Below are 14,164 nucleotides of genomic sequence, written 5' to 3'. Positions count from 1 at the left end.
TTTTTTAAAAACAAGGATTGCCAGATCAGACTTGAACTCCTCTCCAAAGCTTTCTCAAAATCTTTTTCCCTTAGCTCCATCCAGCAGTGACATAATCTCCCCAGTAAGAAGTCTAACAACACCAGGTTAAAGTCCAACAGCTTTGTTTCAAACACTAGCTTTCGGAGCACTGCTCCTTCCTCAGGTGAATGAAGAGGTATGTTCCAGAAACATATATATAGACAAATTCAAAGATGCAAGACAAAGCTTAGAATGCGAGCATTTGCAGGTAATTAAGTCTTTACAGTTGTCTACCTCATACGCTGCAGGAAAGGATGTCCCGAAGCGTGGTACATTGGCGAGACCATGCAGACGCTGCAACAACGGATGAATGGACATCACACGACAATCGCCAGGCAGGAATGTTCCCTTCTAGTCGGGGAACACTTCAGCAGTCAAGGGCATTCAACCTCTGATCTCCGGGTAAGCGTTCTCCAGGGCGGCCTTCAGGACGCGCAACAACGCAGAATCGCCGAGCAGAAACTTATAGCCAAGTTCCGCACACATGAGTGCGGCCTCAACCGGGACCTGGGATTCATGTCACATTACATTCACCCCCCCAGCATCTGGCCTGTGAAATCCTACCAACTGTCCTGGCTTGAGACAATTCACACCTCTTTAACCTGGGGTTACCCCATCTCTGGATCTGTAAAGACTTAATTACCTGCAAATGCTCGCATTCTAAGCATGGTCTTGCACCTTTGAATTTGTCTATATCTTGGTTTCTGGAAAATACCTCTTCATTCACCTGAGGAAGGAGCAGTGCTCCGAGAGCTAGTGTTTGAAACAAACCTGTTGGACTTTAACCTGGTGTTGTAAGACTTCTTACCGTGCTCACCAAAGTCGAACACCGGCATCTTCACATCACAATCTCCCCAAGCTGAAAACAGGTGACTAGGGGATTTTCACAGTAACTTCATTGCAGTGTTAATGTAAGTCTACATGTGACAATAAAGATTATTATTAAACAAATTCACTTTCCAGGCTGAAAGCACATTAACTCCCCAGGACATCCCCCAGTCAAACCACAGTGCATTAGTCCAGACTGAAAAACACAATTCTCTGGTCAATATCATCATCTGGCTAAAAGCTCCCAGGCCTTGCAAACAAAATCCTTTATAAAAGCATGATGGGCAGCACGGTGGCGCTGTTGTTAGCACTGCTGCCTCAGGGCGCCGAGGTCCCAGGTTCGATCCCGGCTCTAGGTCACTGTCCGTGTGGCGTTTGCACATTCTCCCAGTGTCTGTGTGGGTTTCACCCCCACAACCCAAAGATGTGCAGGGTAGGTGGATTGGCCACGCTAAATTGCCCCTAAATTGGAAAACATGAATTGGGCACTCTAAATTTTTTTTAAAAACTGCAATGAAGTTACTGTGAAAAGCCCCTAGGTGCCACATTCCGGCGCCTGTTCGGATTCACTGAGGGAGAATTCAGAATGTCCAAATTACCTAAGCCATGCTAAATTGCCCTTAGTGTCCAAAATGTCCCTTACTGTTGGGTGGGGTTACTGGGCTATGGGGATAGAGTGGAGGTGTGGACCTTGGGTAGGGTGCTCTTTCCAAGAGCTGGTGCAGACTCGATGGCAGAATGGCCTCCTTCTGCACTGTATATTCTATGATGATGTATGATAATCTAACAGCAAGTCTTGTGGGAGGAAACTGGAGCACCCGGAGGAAATCTACGCAGACACGAGGAGAACGTGCAGACTCCACACAGACAGTGACCCAGCGGGGAATCGAACCTGGGACCCTGGAGCTGTGAAGCAACTGTGCTAACCACTGTGCTACCGTGCTGCCCATTCCTCAGCCTGTTTCAGGACCTGTTCCAAGCCAACAACTGATAGATTGAAACTAATCAACAAATATCAAAAGATACTGAGTACAGAAAAAGGAATTCTCGCCACTTGCCACAGCTTCAACTACGCTCAAGCAGATCGACACCATCCAAGAGAAAGCCGCCCCACTTGATTACTCCCCCTCCCTCACACATTCACTCCCTCCGCCACCAACACACAGTATACCAGCTATATGCACCATCTACAAGATGCACTGTAGCAACTCACCAAGGATCCTTCAACAGCACCTTCCAAACCCACGATCACTACCATCTAGAAGGATGGGATCAGCAGATACCTGGGAAACCCACCACCAGGAGGTTCCCTTCCAAGTCACTCACCACCCTGACTTGGAAATATATCACCGTTCCTTCACTGTCGCTGGGTCAAAATCCTGGAACTCCCTCCCCAACAGCACAGTGCGTGTACCTATACCACACGGACTGCAGCAGTTCAAAAAGGCAGCCTCTCAAGGGCAATTAGGGATGGACAATAAATGTTGGCCTGGCCAGCGAAGCCCACATCCCATAAAAATGAATTTTAAAAAAAGGCTTTGTGAAGATGGGTTTGCGAAAGGGGAATCCTGGGCAGGATTCTCCCCTACCCAGCGGGGCAAGGGGTCCCGGCGTGATGGAGTGGCAGGAACCACTCTGGCGTCGGGCTGTCCCAAAGGTGAGGAGACCGCACCTTTAGGGGCCAAGACCTCACCTTGAGGGGCTAGGCCCACGCCGGAGTGGTTTCTGCTCCACCGGCTGGCGTGGAAGGTCTTTGGCGCCACACCAGACAGGGCCAAAAGGACTTTGCCATCCTGCGTAAGTCCACGCATGCACGGGAGCGTCAGCGACTGCTGACGTCATCCCCCGCATGCGCAGGGGAGGGGGTCTCTTCCGCCTCCACCATGGTGGAGACCATGGCGAAGGCGGAAGAAAAAGAGTGCCCCCACGGCACAGGCCTGCCCGCGGATCGGTGGGCCCCGATCGCGGGCCAGGCCACCGTGGGGGCACCCCCCCCGGGGCCAGATCGCCCCGCCGCCCCCCCCCCCCCCCCCCCCCCCCCCCCCCCCAGGACCACAGAACCCGCCCGCACAGCCTGCTCCCACCTGTAAGGTAGGTGGTTTAATCCACGCTGGCAGGAGAGGGTTGACACCGGCGGGACTTCGGGCCAGAGAATCGCCGGGGGTTTCCGCCCCTGCCGAATCTCTGGTGGCGGAGAATTCGGGACACGGCGGGGGCAGGATTCACCCGATATTCTCCGACCCAGCGGGGGGTCGGAAAATCCTGCCCCCTGTTTAACTAATTTATTTGAAATTTTTGACAAACGTGGATAATGGGGAACTGATAAATGTGATTTCCAAAAGGCATTTGATAGGATGTCACATCAAAGATTACTACACAAGATAGGAGTACATGGCCTTGGGGGTAACATTAACGTGGATAAAGGAGGCAAACAGGAAGCAGAGAATAGGGATAAATTGATATTCTTGAATTGGCGAGAGTGCCACATGGATCAGTGCTCTGTGTCCTCAATGCTTTACAATCGATATCAATGAGATTGGATGAAGGGACTGAATGCATGGTCGCTAAATTTGCTGATGACACAGAGATACATAGGAAAGTTAGTTGCCAAGAGGAGGTGGAGAGGCTGCAAACAGATGGAGACAGGTTAAGTGAGTGGGAACAATCTGGCAGATGGGAGTATAATGTAGGTAAATGTGAACTTGTCCAGTTTGGCAGGAAGAACAGGCAAGCAGCAAATGATGTAAGTGGAGAGAGATTACAGAACTCGGTGATACAGGTATCCTTGTACATGAATCACAAAATATTAGAATACAAATTCAGCAAGTGATTGGGAGGGCAAATGTAACGTTTGCCTTTTTTGTAATCGGAATGGAATATAAAAGTAAGAAGGTTTTACTGCAGCTGTACAGAGCCTTGGTGAAACAACAGTGATAAAATGGTGTACATTCCTGACCTCCATACTTGAAAAAAGATGTAATTGTATTAAAAACAATTCGGAGAAGGTTCACTTGACTCATTCCTCAGATGAGGGGCTTATTTTATGACAAAAGTTTGAACAGGTTAGGCTCATCGATATCCATTGGAGTTTAGAAGAATGAGGTGATCTTATTGAAACACATAAGGTCCTGAGGATAGGGTGGATACCAGACAGATGTTTCCACTTGTGGATGAGACTAGAACAAGGGAACATGTCTCCTTTTAAGACAGAGATGATGAGGATTTTTTTTCTCTGAAGGTCTGTGGAATTCTCTTTCTCCAAAAAATGTATTCAAGGCCGAGTTAAATAGATTTTTGATAAAGGGAGTCAACGATTGGCGGTGGTGTTTGGTGGCGGGGGGGGGGGGGGGGGGGGGAGAGAAACGAGAACAGGAAGGCGAGGCCGAGACCACAACCATAATCTTATTGAATGATGCAGCAACTCGAAGGGCCAAATGGCCGACTCCTGTTCCCAAGTCTGATGTTTTAAATGTCCATAATCTCTTCTTATCAGAAGGGGTAAAGCCAAACGGTCAGATGCAAAGTTGAATTCTCAGTACAATTTGCTCAAAACATTTACAGAACAGTATTTAAAACTCACTGCAAGTTAGGTTATAAATTCTTAATTAAATAACCAATTTGAGGCAAATGAGAAATCTGTACCTAACATGGGAGGCACTGAGCGAGAAGATTGGATTCTTCAAACTGTGTCCAGCGTAACACGATAATGTCCAGTCGCACACTTTTGGGAGTCCCAAGGATCACCGCGATGTTATTTTGTTAATCAACGTAATCAGCAGGCCAGAGGTGAAGGTCACAGTTCCAATAGCGAACAGAATCTCAGTTACCAATGGAGAGGCAGAGTGACTGTGGGTCTGCAGTGAATCTATGCATCAGGTTATACCACACTAATCAGTGATATGCTGACGCCTGTTTACATTAAAGAAGCTTACCCAAGCAGATTGGTCGATGCTATGCAGCTTGTTCTATTTACAGTAAAGGGTACATGCCGCAGTACAGCCACAAGGAATCAATTCTATGGGGATGTGTAAACAGGTACACATTCTCCGAGCTAAGCACAGGCTGTGACTGAAGCTGGACATTGCTGGCTGCATGTTCTGGGCCAGTGATCGACCTGCACAATATTATTGGCGGGATTTTCAGGGTGTGTTTGACGGCAGCGGAGGCAGCCCGTCAAAGTGGGAGCTTCTGGTCTCACCACTGGTGTGGGGTTTCCCGTTCTATGCACCCCCCACTGCCAGGAAACCCACGGCAAGCAGGAACGGATGGAAAATTGAGGCCTGTTTCTTCCAAACTGGCAACATTTACCATTTAGGACAAGAGCAGCAAATACCTGGAACCCCACCTCCTGGAGGTTCCCCTCCAAGTCACTCACTACCCGGACTTGGAAATATATCACCGTTCCTTCACTGTCGCTGGGGCAACATCCTGTACCTACGACACACAGACTGCAGCAGTTCAAGAAGGCAGCTCACCACCTCCTTCTCTAGGGCAATTAGGGATGGGCAATTAATTCTGGCCTCACCAGCGACACACCCACATTCCATGAATGAATAGAAAAAAAACACCATCTAGCCGGATTCCCGATATCGCTGGTATTTGGAAAACTAACTAGCCATCTGCTCCAGATCCAATAGAATTGTTTAACTGGCAGTGTCACTGTCAACTGCAGACCATCCACTGTCCACAGACCATCAGCTGCCCTCTGCCGTGGACAAGAATAAAAGTCTAAACAGCAGATTTAACTGCAGTAGCTGATGGGGAACCACAAAAAGGAGTTTTCCACCAATCCTTGACTCAGCCTGGGAATGAGGGAGGCTTCTCAGAATGAGAAGGTTGAGGAGGAATTTATAATAATAATAATAATATTAATAGCTTATTGTCACAAGTAGGCTTGAACGAAGTTACTGTGAAAAGCCCCTCGTCGCCACATTCCAGCGCCTGTTCGGGGAGACCGGTACAGGAATTGAACCCGGCTGTTGCCTTGTTCTGCATTACAAGCCAGCTGTTTAGCCCACTGTGCTAAACCAGCCGTTATCATATTTAACACCATGAAAGGAAGTGATAATATAAACTTGGGCAGCTAATTTCCAACAGCAGAAAATTGAAGCCAGAGACCATGATCTCAAGATGATAATGGATTGAGAAGGGAGTTCAGAAGAAGCTTTCTCACTCATGTAAGGATCCTCAAAAGAAAGAAAGAATAAAGAAACTTTGCTTTACTCGTTTAAATCTTGCTTTTCCCTTATGCAGGCTACTACAATTCTGCAGACTGTTTTTAAACCGAATTAACCGAGCCTAATATGCTATTTGGACTGGTCTAAGGACTCCCCTCGGTACAATGTGCTGTTCAGCATGGTCCAGTGATGTCACATTTTGATGGACTTGGCTAGCAGCTAATCTATTCTTTTGGAATCCCGGGACTTGTGTATCTTTTGATTGGGAGAAAGCTCCAGAAGATTCTGTAAAGAGGCCAACTCCATTTTTGAGTTCAGTTCGGTGTTGACTGAGGAGAGTGGGGGACACAGGTTTGGACTCTCTCAATCAGCTAATGTCTAGCGATTAAAATTCTCACTAGTCATCCTGTGAAAGTTTAACCCCTGTTTGAAAGTCTGACAAAAGCCCAGGCTGTTATCTCTCCTGAGATCTCTAGAAGTCTTCAAGGAAAGACCCTTTTTCTCTCTCTCTCCACTACAGTTAGTTCTGATCTGCAGAAAGAGGAGGCCAGCTGCTGAGTATACAAAAGACCTGGCTAGACCCAGCATTTATTGTCCATCCCAAGTTACCCTTCAGAAGTTGGTGGTGAGTTGCCTTCTTGAACTGTTGCAGTCCATGTGGGTCCTCTGCTGTTTGTGATTTTCATTAATGACTTGGATGAGGGAGTTGAAGGGTGGGTCAGTAAATTTGCAGACGATACGAAGATTGGTGGAGTTGTGGATAATGAGGAGGGCTGTTGTCGGCTGCAAAGAGACATAGATAGGATGCAGAGCTGGGCTGAGAAGTGGCAGATGGAGTTTAACCCTGAAAAGTGTGAGGTTGTCCATTTTGGAAGGACAAATATGAATGCGGAATACAGGGTTAACGGTAGAGTTCTTGGCAATGTGGAGGAGCAGAGAGATCTTGGGGTCTATGTTCATACATCTTTGAAAGTTGCCACTCAAGTGGATAGAGCTGTGAAGAAGGCCTATGGTGTGCTAGCGTTCATTAACAGAGGGATTAAATTTAAGAGCCGTGAGGTGATGATGCAGCTATACAAAACTTTGGTAAGGCCACATTTGGAGTACTGTGTACAGTTCTGGGGCGAAATTCTCCGTTATCGGCGCAAAATCCGTCGATCGGCGCAAAAAACGGCGCAAATCCGACTTGCGTCACGTCGGAAAAATGGGTCGAAAGTCTCCGGCCCGAAATGGGCTAGCAGCAACGTAACGGGATCCGCGCTTGCGCAGTGGTTCACGCCGTGCAGCGTCATACGCGCTGCACGGCGTGATGGCTCATAAGGCCACGCTGCTCCCCCCCACCCGACCGGAACACCCGACCGGAACACCCGACTGGATGGCTGGCCGTCGCTCAGCCCCGAGGTTCGAGTCACGCGATGTGGAGGCGCTCCTGGATGCAGTGGAGCAGAGGAGGGACGCCCTGTATCCCGGGCACGGCCGCAGAGTTGCCCCCACGCCACAGCCAGCGTCTGTGGAGGGAAGTGGCAGAGGCCGTCACCGCTGTGGCCCCGACACCACGAACAGGCACCCAGTGCCACAAGAAGGTGAACGACCTCATCAGAGCAGGCAGGGTGAGCCTCCCCCATATCCCCCCCCATATCCCCCCTCCCCATATCCCCCCTCCCCATATCCCCTCCTCCCCATATCCCCTCCTCCCCCATATCCCCCCTCCCCCATCCCCCCTCCCCCATATCCCCAAGTGAATCCCCCAAATCCCCCCTCCCCCATATCCCCCCTCCCCCATATCCTCCCTACCCCATATCCCCCTCCCCCATATCCCCCTCCCCATATCCCCCCTCCCCCATATCCCCCCTCCCCCATATCCCCCCTTCCCATATCCCCTCCTCCCCCATATCCCCCCTCCCCCATCCCCCATATCCCCCCACTCCCCCATATCCCCAAGTGAATCCCCCAAATCCCCCCTCCCCCATATCCCCCCTCCCCCATATCCCCTCTCCCCCATATCCTCCCTCCCCCATATCCTCCCTCCCCCATATCCCCCCTCCCCCATAACCCCCCTCCCCCATATCCCCCCACTCCCCCATATCCCCCCACTCCCCCATATCCCCCCACTCCCCCATATCCCCAAGTGAATCCAGCCCTAACCTTAACCTCTGCAATGCACGCGCAACCGATGGCGTGCATTCATATACCTGCCTAACACTGTTGCCTTTTACCCCTGCCACCACCCCCACCCACCCCGCCCCCCCCCCCCACAGGAGAAGCGCGCACACAACAATAGGGAGCATGTGAGGACTGGAGGAGGCCCCGCTGATGAGAGGCCACTGACCGAACACGAGGAAAGGGCCCTGGAACTGGCTGGCGGACCTGACGACCGGGAGATTGCTGATGCAGAGGTCGGGGGCGTACTAGCAAGTGAGCCACCGACAGCCCGTCCCCATATCCCCCCTCCCCTATATCCCCCTCCCCCATATCACCTGATCACTGCCTGCGTGTCTAACCATGCATGCTTCATTGTGTATCGCAGGACCAAACGTCCAGGCACCCATCCCCGCAAATGCAGACCGCCCGCAGGATGCCCCTCGGAGGCCACGGGTGACAGAGAGACCCGGACCCTCTAGCATGCGACGCCCGCAGGATGCCCCTCGGAGGCCACGGGAGACAGAGAGACCCAGACCCTCTAGCATGCGACACCCGCAGGATGCCCCTCGCACACCACGGGAGACGGAGAGACCTGGAGCAACAGGAAGACGACACCCCCGTCACGTGCGGGAGCGACCACCCAGCGACGAGGGGGGCAGCCACAGGCCCCCGTCACATTCGAGCCAGAACACCACTACCCAGGACACCACTGCCCAGGACACCACTGCCCAGGACACCACTGCCCAGGACACCACTGCCCAGGACACCACTGCCCGCGACAGCACTACCCAGGAAGACAAAATACCGGACAGTGACTCAGAGTGGATGGGTGGAGACGAACCCCCACCCCAAAGTGCCATGGACTCAGAGTGGGACGAAGAGCACGACACAACGCCACTGCTGTCACCAACACCCTCCACCATCGCAGAAACACTCACCTCGGTTGGGCACTTTAGTGATGAGGCGTCTGGTACACTCACTGGTGCGCACAACACAGCCGTCCCGGTACAGCAGGTGGAGGTAGGAGCAGCAGAGGGGCCGGGCGGTCGGAGGGCAGCCCAGCCCAAGCGAACATCTGCCGCCCAGATGGATCCCGGGTTCCTGGAGTTTCCACACCCACACATAGATCCGATGCAACCACCGACCCGGAGACGAGCGAAGAGGGTGACGGCCGGCTTGCGGCAGCTGCAGTCGCAGGTGGAGGAGTCCACCCGCGTCCAGGAGCTGGGAGTGGTGCCGGTCATGCGTGCCATCCAGGCTGACACCGCACGGGTGGCGTCCGCGGTGGAGGCAATGGGTGCGACGGTGTCAGACATGGGGAACGGTTTGCGAGGTCTGGGGCTTTCCGTGCAGGCGGCGTCTGTGGCCCAGGACATGGCTGCCCTCTCACAGGAGGCCATGAGCCAGTGCCAGCGCCAGATGGCAGAGGCGCTCAACACCATAGCCCAGTCTCTGCAGCCCATGGCCCAGTCTCAGCAGGCCATCGCTGAGGGCATCGGCGCCAGTGGCCATGTGCGAGCCGGCGTCGCACAGTCACAGACAGGGTTTGCCAACCCCCTGGGCTCCATGGCTGCAAACCTGCAGACCCCTGTTGATACCAGCACGGGCCTCCAGGGCTGGCAGCGCCAGATGTCGGGGGGGCGTCGGATGGCCAGTCTGTTCGCATCCCCCACCCATGTAGAGGCCTGGGGGCCATCGGGCACCCCGAGGGAGGAGGTGGTGTGGTCCGTCCCGGCCCCCCCTGTAGGGGAGGTCCGGGAACACCGCGACACCTCGGACTCTCCCCCTTCCGTCCCAGGTGCATCGGGTGGGCAACGGGCAGGACAGGCTGGCAGCTCGCCATCCCAGTCGCCCGGGCTGCAGCCTGGCCCATCGAGGCCACGACACCCCAGGAAACGGCCGCCAAAGGGATCCAGTGTCAGAGGGCAGGAATCACAGGAGTCCACCTCCAGTTCTGCTGTACCGTCTGGGGAACCACGTAGACGTAGTCAAAGGGCCCGTAAGGCCAAACAATTAGACACTGAGTAAGTTGGCACGGGTGCAGGGCACAGATGAGGGTGCTGGGTGGGTGGATGGGTGTGGGGTGTGGGTGGTCGGCTGTTGCCATGGTGTGCGGTCTGTGGCCATACTACCCGATTCTCACGCCCATCTAGTCAGTGAAGCGGGCGGCTATCAGCCTGTCCCGTGCCCGCTGGGCCAGCCGGTAACGGTGGACAGCCACCCGCCTGTGTCTACCCAGTCTGCCCTGACCATTACCCCCATCCCCCTCATCTGGGGAGGACTGCGCCTCTTCCTGCTGCTCCTCCACTCCGCCCTCCCTGCCTGTGACGAATGTGATATAAAATAGTTACTTTAGAGATACTAGTTAATGTAATGTAGAAATAAGCCACTTTGATTTTTGCAGTTAGGGACAAAGGAATTTGAGACCGCATGGAAAAAGCAGGAAGAGGTGTGTCTATGAGAGTGAGACTGCATTGATAGGGGCCAGAGAAAGGGATTGGAAGTGAGCCAATCAGAATAGATCGAACAGGTCAGGAGGGACCTAGGCTGACCTATGTCCGTCGAGTATGTGAAACTTGATACCATTTGAATTGATTTTGCAGAGATCTCTTTGTCTTTTAGTCAGTCGTTTTCTGGAATGAAAGAGGCTGGATGTCTCTTACATTTCTGTAAGATGATTAAGCTTGCAAGCTAAATAAATAACTTCTGTTTACGTGCGAATCCGTCTCAACTTTTATTGAGGCCAGACTGACAGAGAAAGAAATTTGGAGATCAACATTTGGTGCCGAAACCCGGGATTTCTCTGGGCGATCCTGTTCCAACTGCGAAATCAGAATTAGACTGATTATGAACAGGAGGACGGGAACAAAGGGCCCTCAATGTAGAAATGGAAAACGACCAGCATTGATTGTTCCCCTCTTCTTATCGTCTGATTAGTCTGGTCACTCGCGGTTGGCACAGAAAGACCGCCTCGACGAAATCACAGGTCAGTCTGGGGATTAGCACTTTAATTGATGGGATTTCATATTGTTGTTTCGGCTTGGGTTAGGGTTTTGGGCTGATGGGACTTTAAATAATAAAGGTTCAGTCTATTATTAGGGTTCAGAGGCTGATGTGACTTAAATAATAAAGGTTCAGTCTATTATCGGGGTTCAGAGGCTGATGTGACTTAAATAATAAAGGTTCAGTCTATTATCAGGGTTCAGAGGCTGATGGGACTTTAAATAATAAAGGTTCAGTCTATTATATGGGTTCAGGGGCTGATGGGACTTCAATAGATGGGGGTTCAGTCCAGTATAACTGTTTTTAAATCTGAAGATGGTTCAACTCTATGTGTGAGTGTTTTAAATATATAGTTGATTAAGCTAAAATTGTCTCCTTGGACTGTAAAGTTCCGAGGTCTAGTTGAGATTGTGAGGTTGAAGCAGAAGTCTCTCAAAGGGTTAACAGCAGCAGGCGGAGTTGAAAACAGACAGTGCTTCTCACTCAGGCTTTGAGAGAACAGCAGCAGCCATAGTGTAATCGGATACCTTTCCTTTGAGTCAGTGAACACCAGCAAAGTTACGTTTTGAATTAATTAAAGGAAACCAGTGGGTTTCTCCACCTCTTTGATAAAAGTTATTATTTTCGAAAGCAATTGATTGAAATTGCCAGAATCTTAAATTTTACTTACTTGAAATAAGGTTTATCTCATTTTATCTGGAGATTAATAGAAACTTAAAGAAGATCATGGACACCATTTTAAAAAGTGTCAATCTGGAGATGATAATTGATTTTGCTAATACTTATGATAGTTGATTTTGCTAATACTTATGTGTATGTAACAGAAAAAAAACTTGTTAAAAGAAAAAATTGTTAAGATAAAGAAATAATTAAGTTGTAAAGTTATACAAGTTTGTGTTAAGCAAATTGTAAATTTAGTTCTGAGTTGAGATCAGAGCTAAGCTTGCAAGTTGCAGTAATTCAATTTGAATTTTCAAACATTTTTAAGTTTTAAAAAAAAAAGAGAGCAAATAGAGAAAAGAAGGACACAGATCTTGAATGCGTTGAATAGCACATTTCAGGGGCCCATGAATCTTTCTGTTATCTTAGACCTAAAACCTGGGAAGATTGGTGAGCCATAGGAATGTCTGGGGCGTTTTAATGAAATCTACCGGGGGCAGTCAGGCGATTTGCTGTATCAAAATGGTCAGAATTCCCCTCAATACTGTGCTATGTTAATGCATTGCCTACCACCTTCTGTGGTTACTGCTGTGAAATGTAATAACATGAATTGGACGGAGAACGACCCTTCCCAGATGGCAAGGGCAGTCAGATTTTACTGGAAGGAGGGTGTAGGCCAAGAAGGAGGCTCAGTTACAAAGGTTAAGACTGAGTATGTAATGAAAAAGGATGATCTGCGATCCCAACAAGCGGCAGAAATGGTAGTTTACCAGCAGGAGCTCCAATATAGTGACTTTGGGTGGGTGGATCAGCGAAGAGGAGGATGAGACAACAGTGCTATATTTCTATCACCCCCCAGTGGTGGACGTTAGACATTGAACAGCAACTATCACTGCATCACGTTACCCTGGCCTATGACAGAACTGGACGAAACAGGGAGTTGGAGGACAAATACCGGCCATTACTTGAGACCGAATGGCCAGTCAAGGTTACAGCCACAGTCACGGGAAAAGAAGGTACAGCCGATTTTGTTACAATATCACCACATTTATGGCCACAGTCAGCTTCGGTAAGCCCTCATATTACACGTCAGGTCCATGACCAGTACCATGCCAGGGATATGGGGCGAATGGTCAGCATCTTACCACAGCTCGTCAGAATAGGTATGAGATATACCTTTTGAACAATCCACGTCTGACATTTAAACACTGTACCACTATCAATCCAGCCTGTTTTCTTAGTGGTCCCCCTGTCCATGAAGACGCACCTGGCCACGACTGTTTAGCCTTGATTCAGGAAACTACCACAATAAGGGGCGATTTGAGTGACATTTCGTCAGAACAACCTGACATGATTATGTGTGGTCAAATATCCCACCGGGGTTTAGTTAATGACCTACTGCAGGCCCTCCTTCTGCCAGCGCAGATTTCCGTTATTAAATGCGCTGCCCACACGAATGGTACAACCCCAGTTGACGTTGGTAATGAACGAGCAGATTGTGCAGCGCGCACAGCCGCACAAATTCAGCAAGTGATGGTGCCTAAAATGTTAAGTCAGACTAAACGATCTACTATGAATGTGTCTGCTTCTGACAAGCCAATGCCAACCATCCAAGACGTCATAAGGTTACAGGAGGACGCTCCTGAGAGTGATAAACAAATGTGGAAACGGTTAGGTTGTACATATGATTCTGTTTCCTCTTTATGGACCACGCCTGCACATCAGACTTGTATGTCTGATGTACTGGCTTTATGGGTCATCGAATGTGTACACTTTGCAACTCATTGTGGGGCTCGGGGGACTAGTGATTTGTTGCTGGACACTTGGTGGCACCCTAAAATGCAGGGGTTGGCCCAAAGTATCAGTAATCGGTGTTTGATTTGTCAGCAATATAACACCGGAAAAGGTATCCCTTGTGGGAAGGGGCAAACCCCGTTGCCCAGTGGTCCCTTTGAGACGCTCCAAATGGATTACATTGAGTTGGAAAGGTGTCAATGTTATAAATATGTTTTGGTCATTGTGGATGTGTTCAGCAGATGGGTTGAGGCGTATCCGACTATCTATAGTAAAGCTGCTACTGTGGTTAAAGTCTTGATGAGGGAAATCATTCCCCGGTACGGTATACCAGCTCAGTTAAGTTCTGATAATGGGCCTCATTTTATTGGACAAATTAACAAGGAGTTTTGCTCCCAGTTGGGCATACGCCAGCAGTTACACTGTGCTTACAGACCGCAGGCAGCCGGGGTGGTTGAGAGACACAATCAGACCCTCAAAACTAAATTGGCTAAATTAAG

The 14,164-nt window shown here is 50.2% G+C and overlaps 1 protein-coding gene across 7 annotated transcripts in view; it reads right to left on the bottom strand.

Annotated features, from left to right (window-relative positions):
* Positions 1-14,164, bottom strand: part of LOC140388658 (6-phosphofructo-2-kinase/fructose-2,6-bisphosphatase 4-like) — a 442,444-nt gene that overhangs the window by 252,568 nt on the left and 175,712 nt on the right. The window contains exon 1 of one of the 7 annotated variants that reach the window (XM_072473146.1): positions 4,531-4,552. The exons of the other annotated variants lie outside the window; for them this stretch is intronic. Within the exon in view, the coding sequence (XP_072329247.1) occupies positions 4,531-4,537 (7 nt within the window). The 5' untranslated portion in view covers positions 4,538-4,552. Of the gene's footprint in view, positions 1-4,530; positions 4,553-14,164 lie in introns of those variants that run through there. 7 annotated transcript variants of the gene reach the window in all.

Source organism: Scyliorhinus torazame, chromosome 13, assembly GCF_047496885.1.
Source record: "Scyliorhinus torazame isolate Kashiwa2021f chromosome 13, sScyTor2.1, whole genome shotgun sequence".
Classification (NCBI taxonomy): Eukaryota; Metazoa; Chordata; class Chondrichthyes; order Carcharhiniformes; family Scyliorhinidae; genus Scyliorhinus; species Scyliorhinus torazame.
Note: the sequence above shows the minus strand (reverse complement) of the source record. Positions and strands in the feature narration are given on the sequence as shown.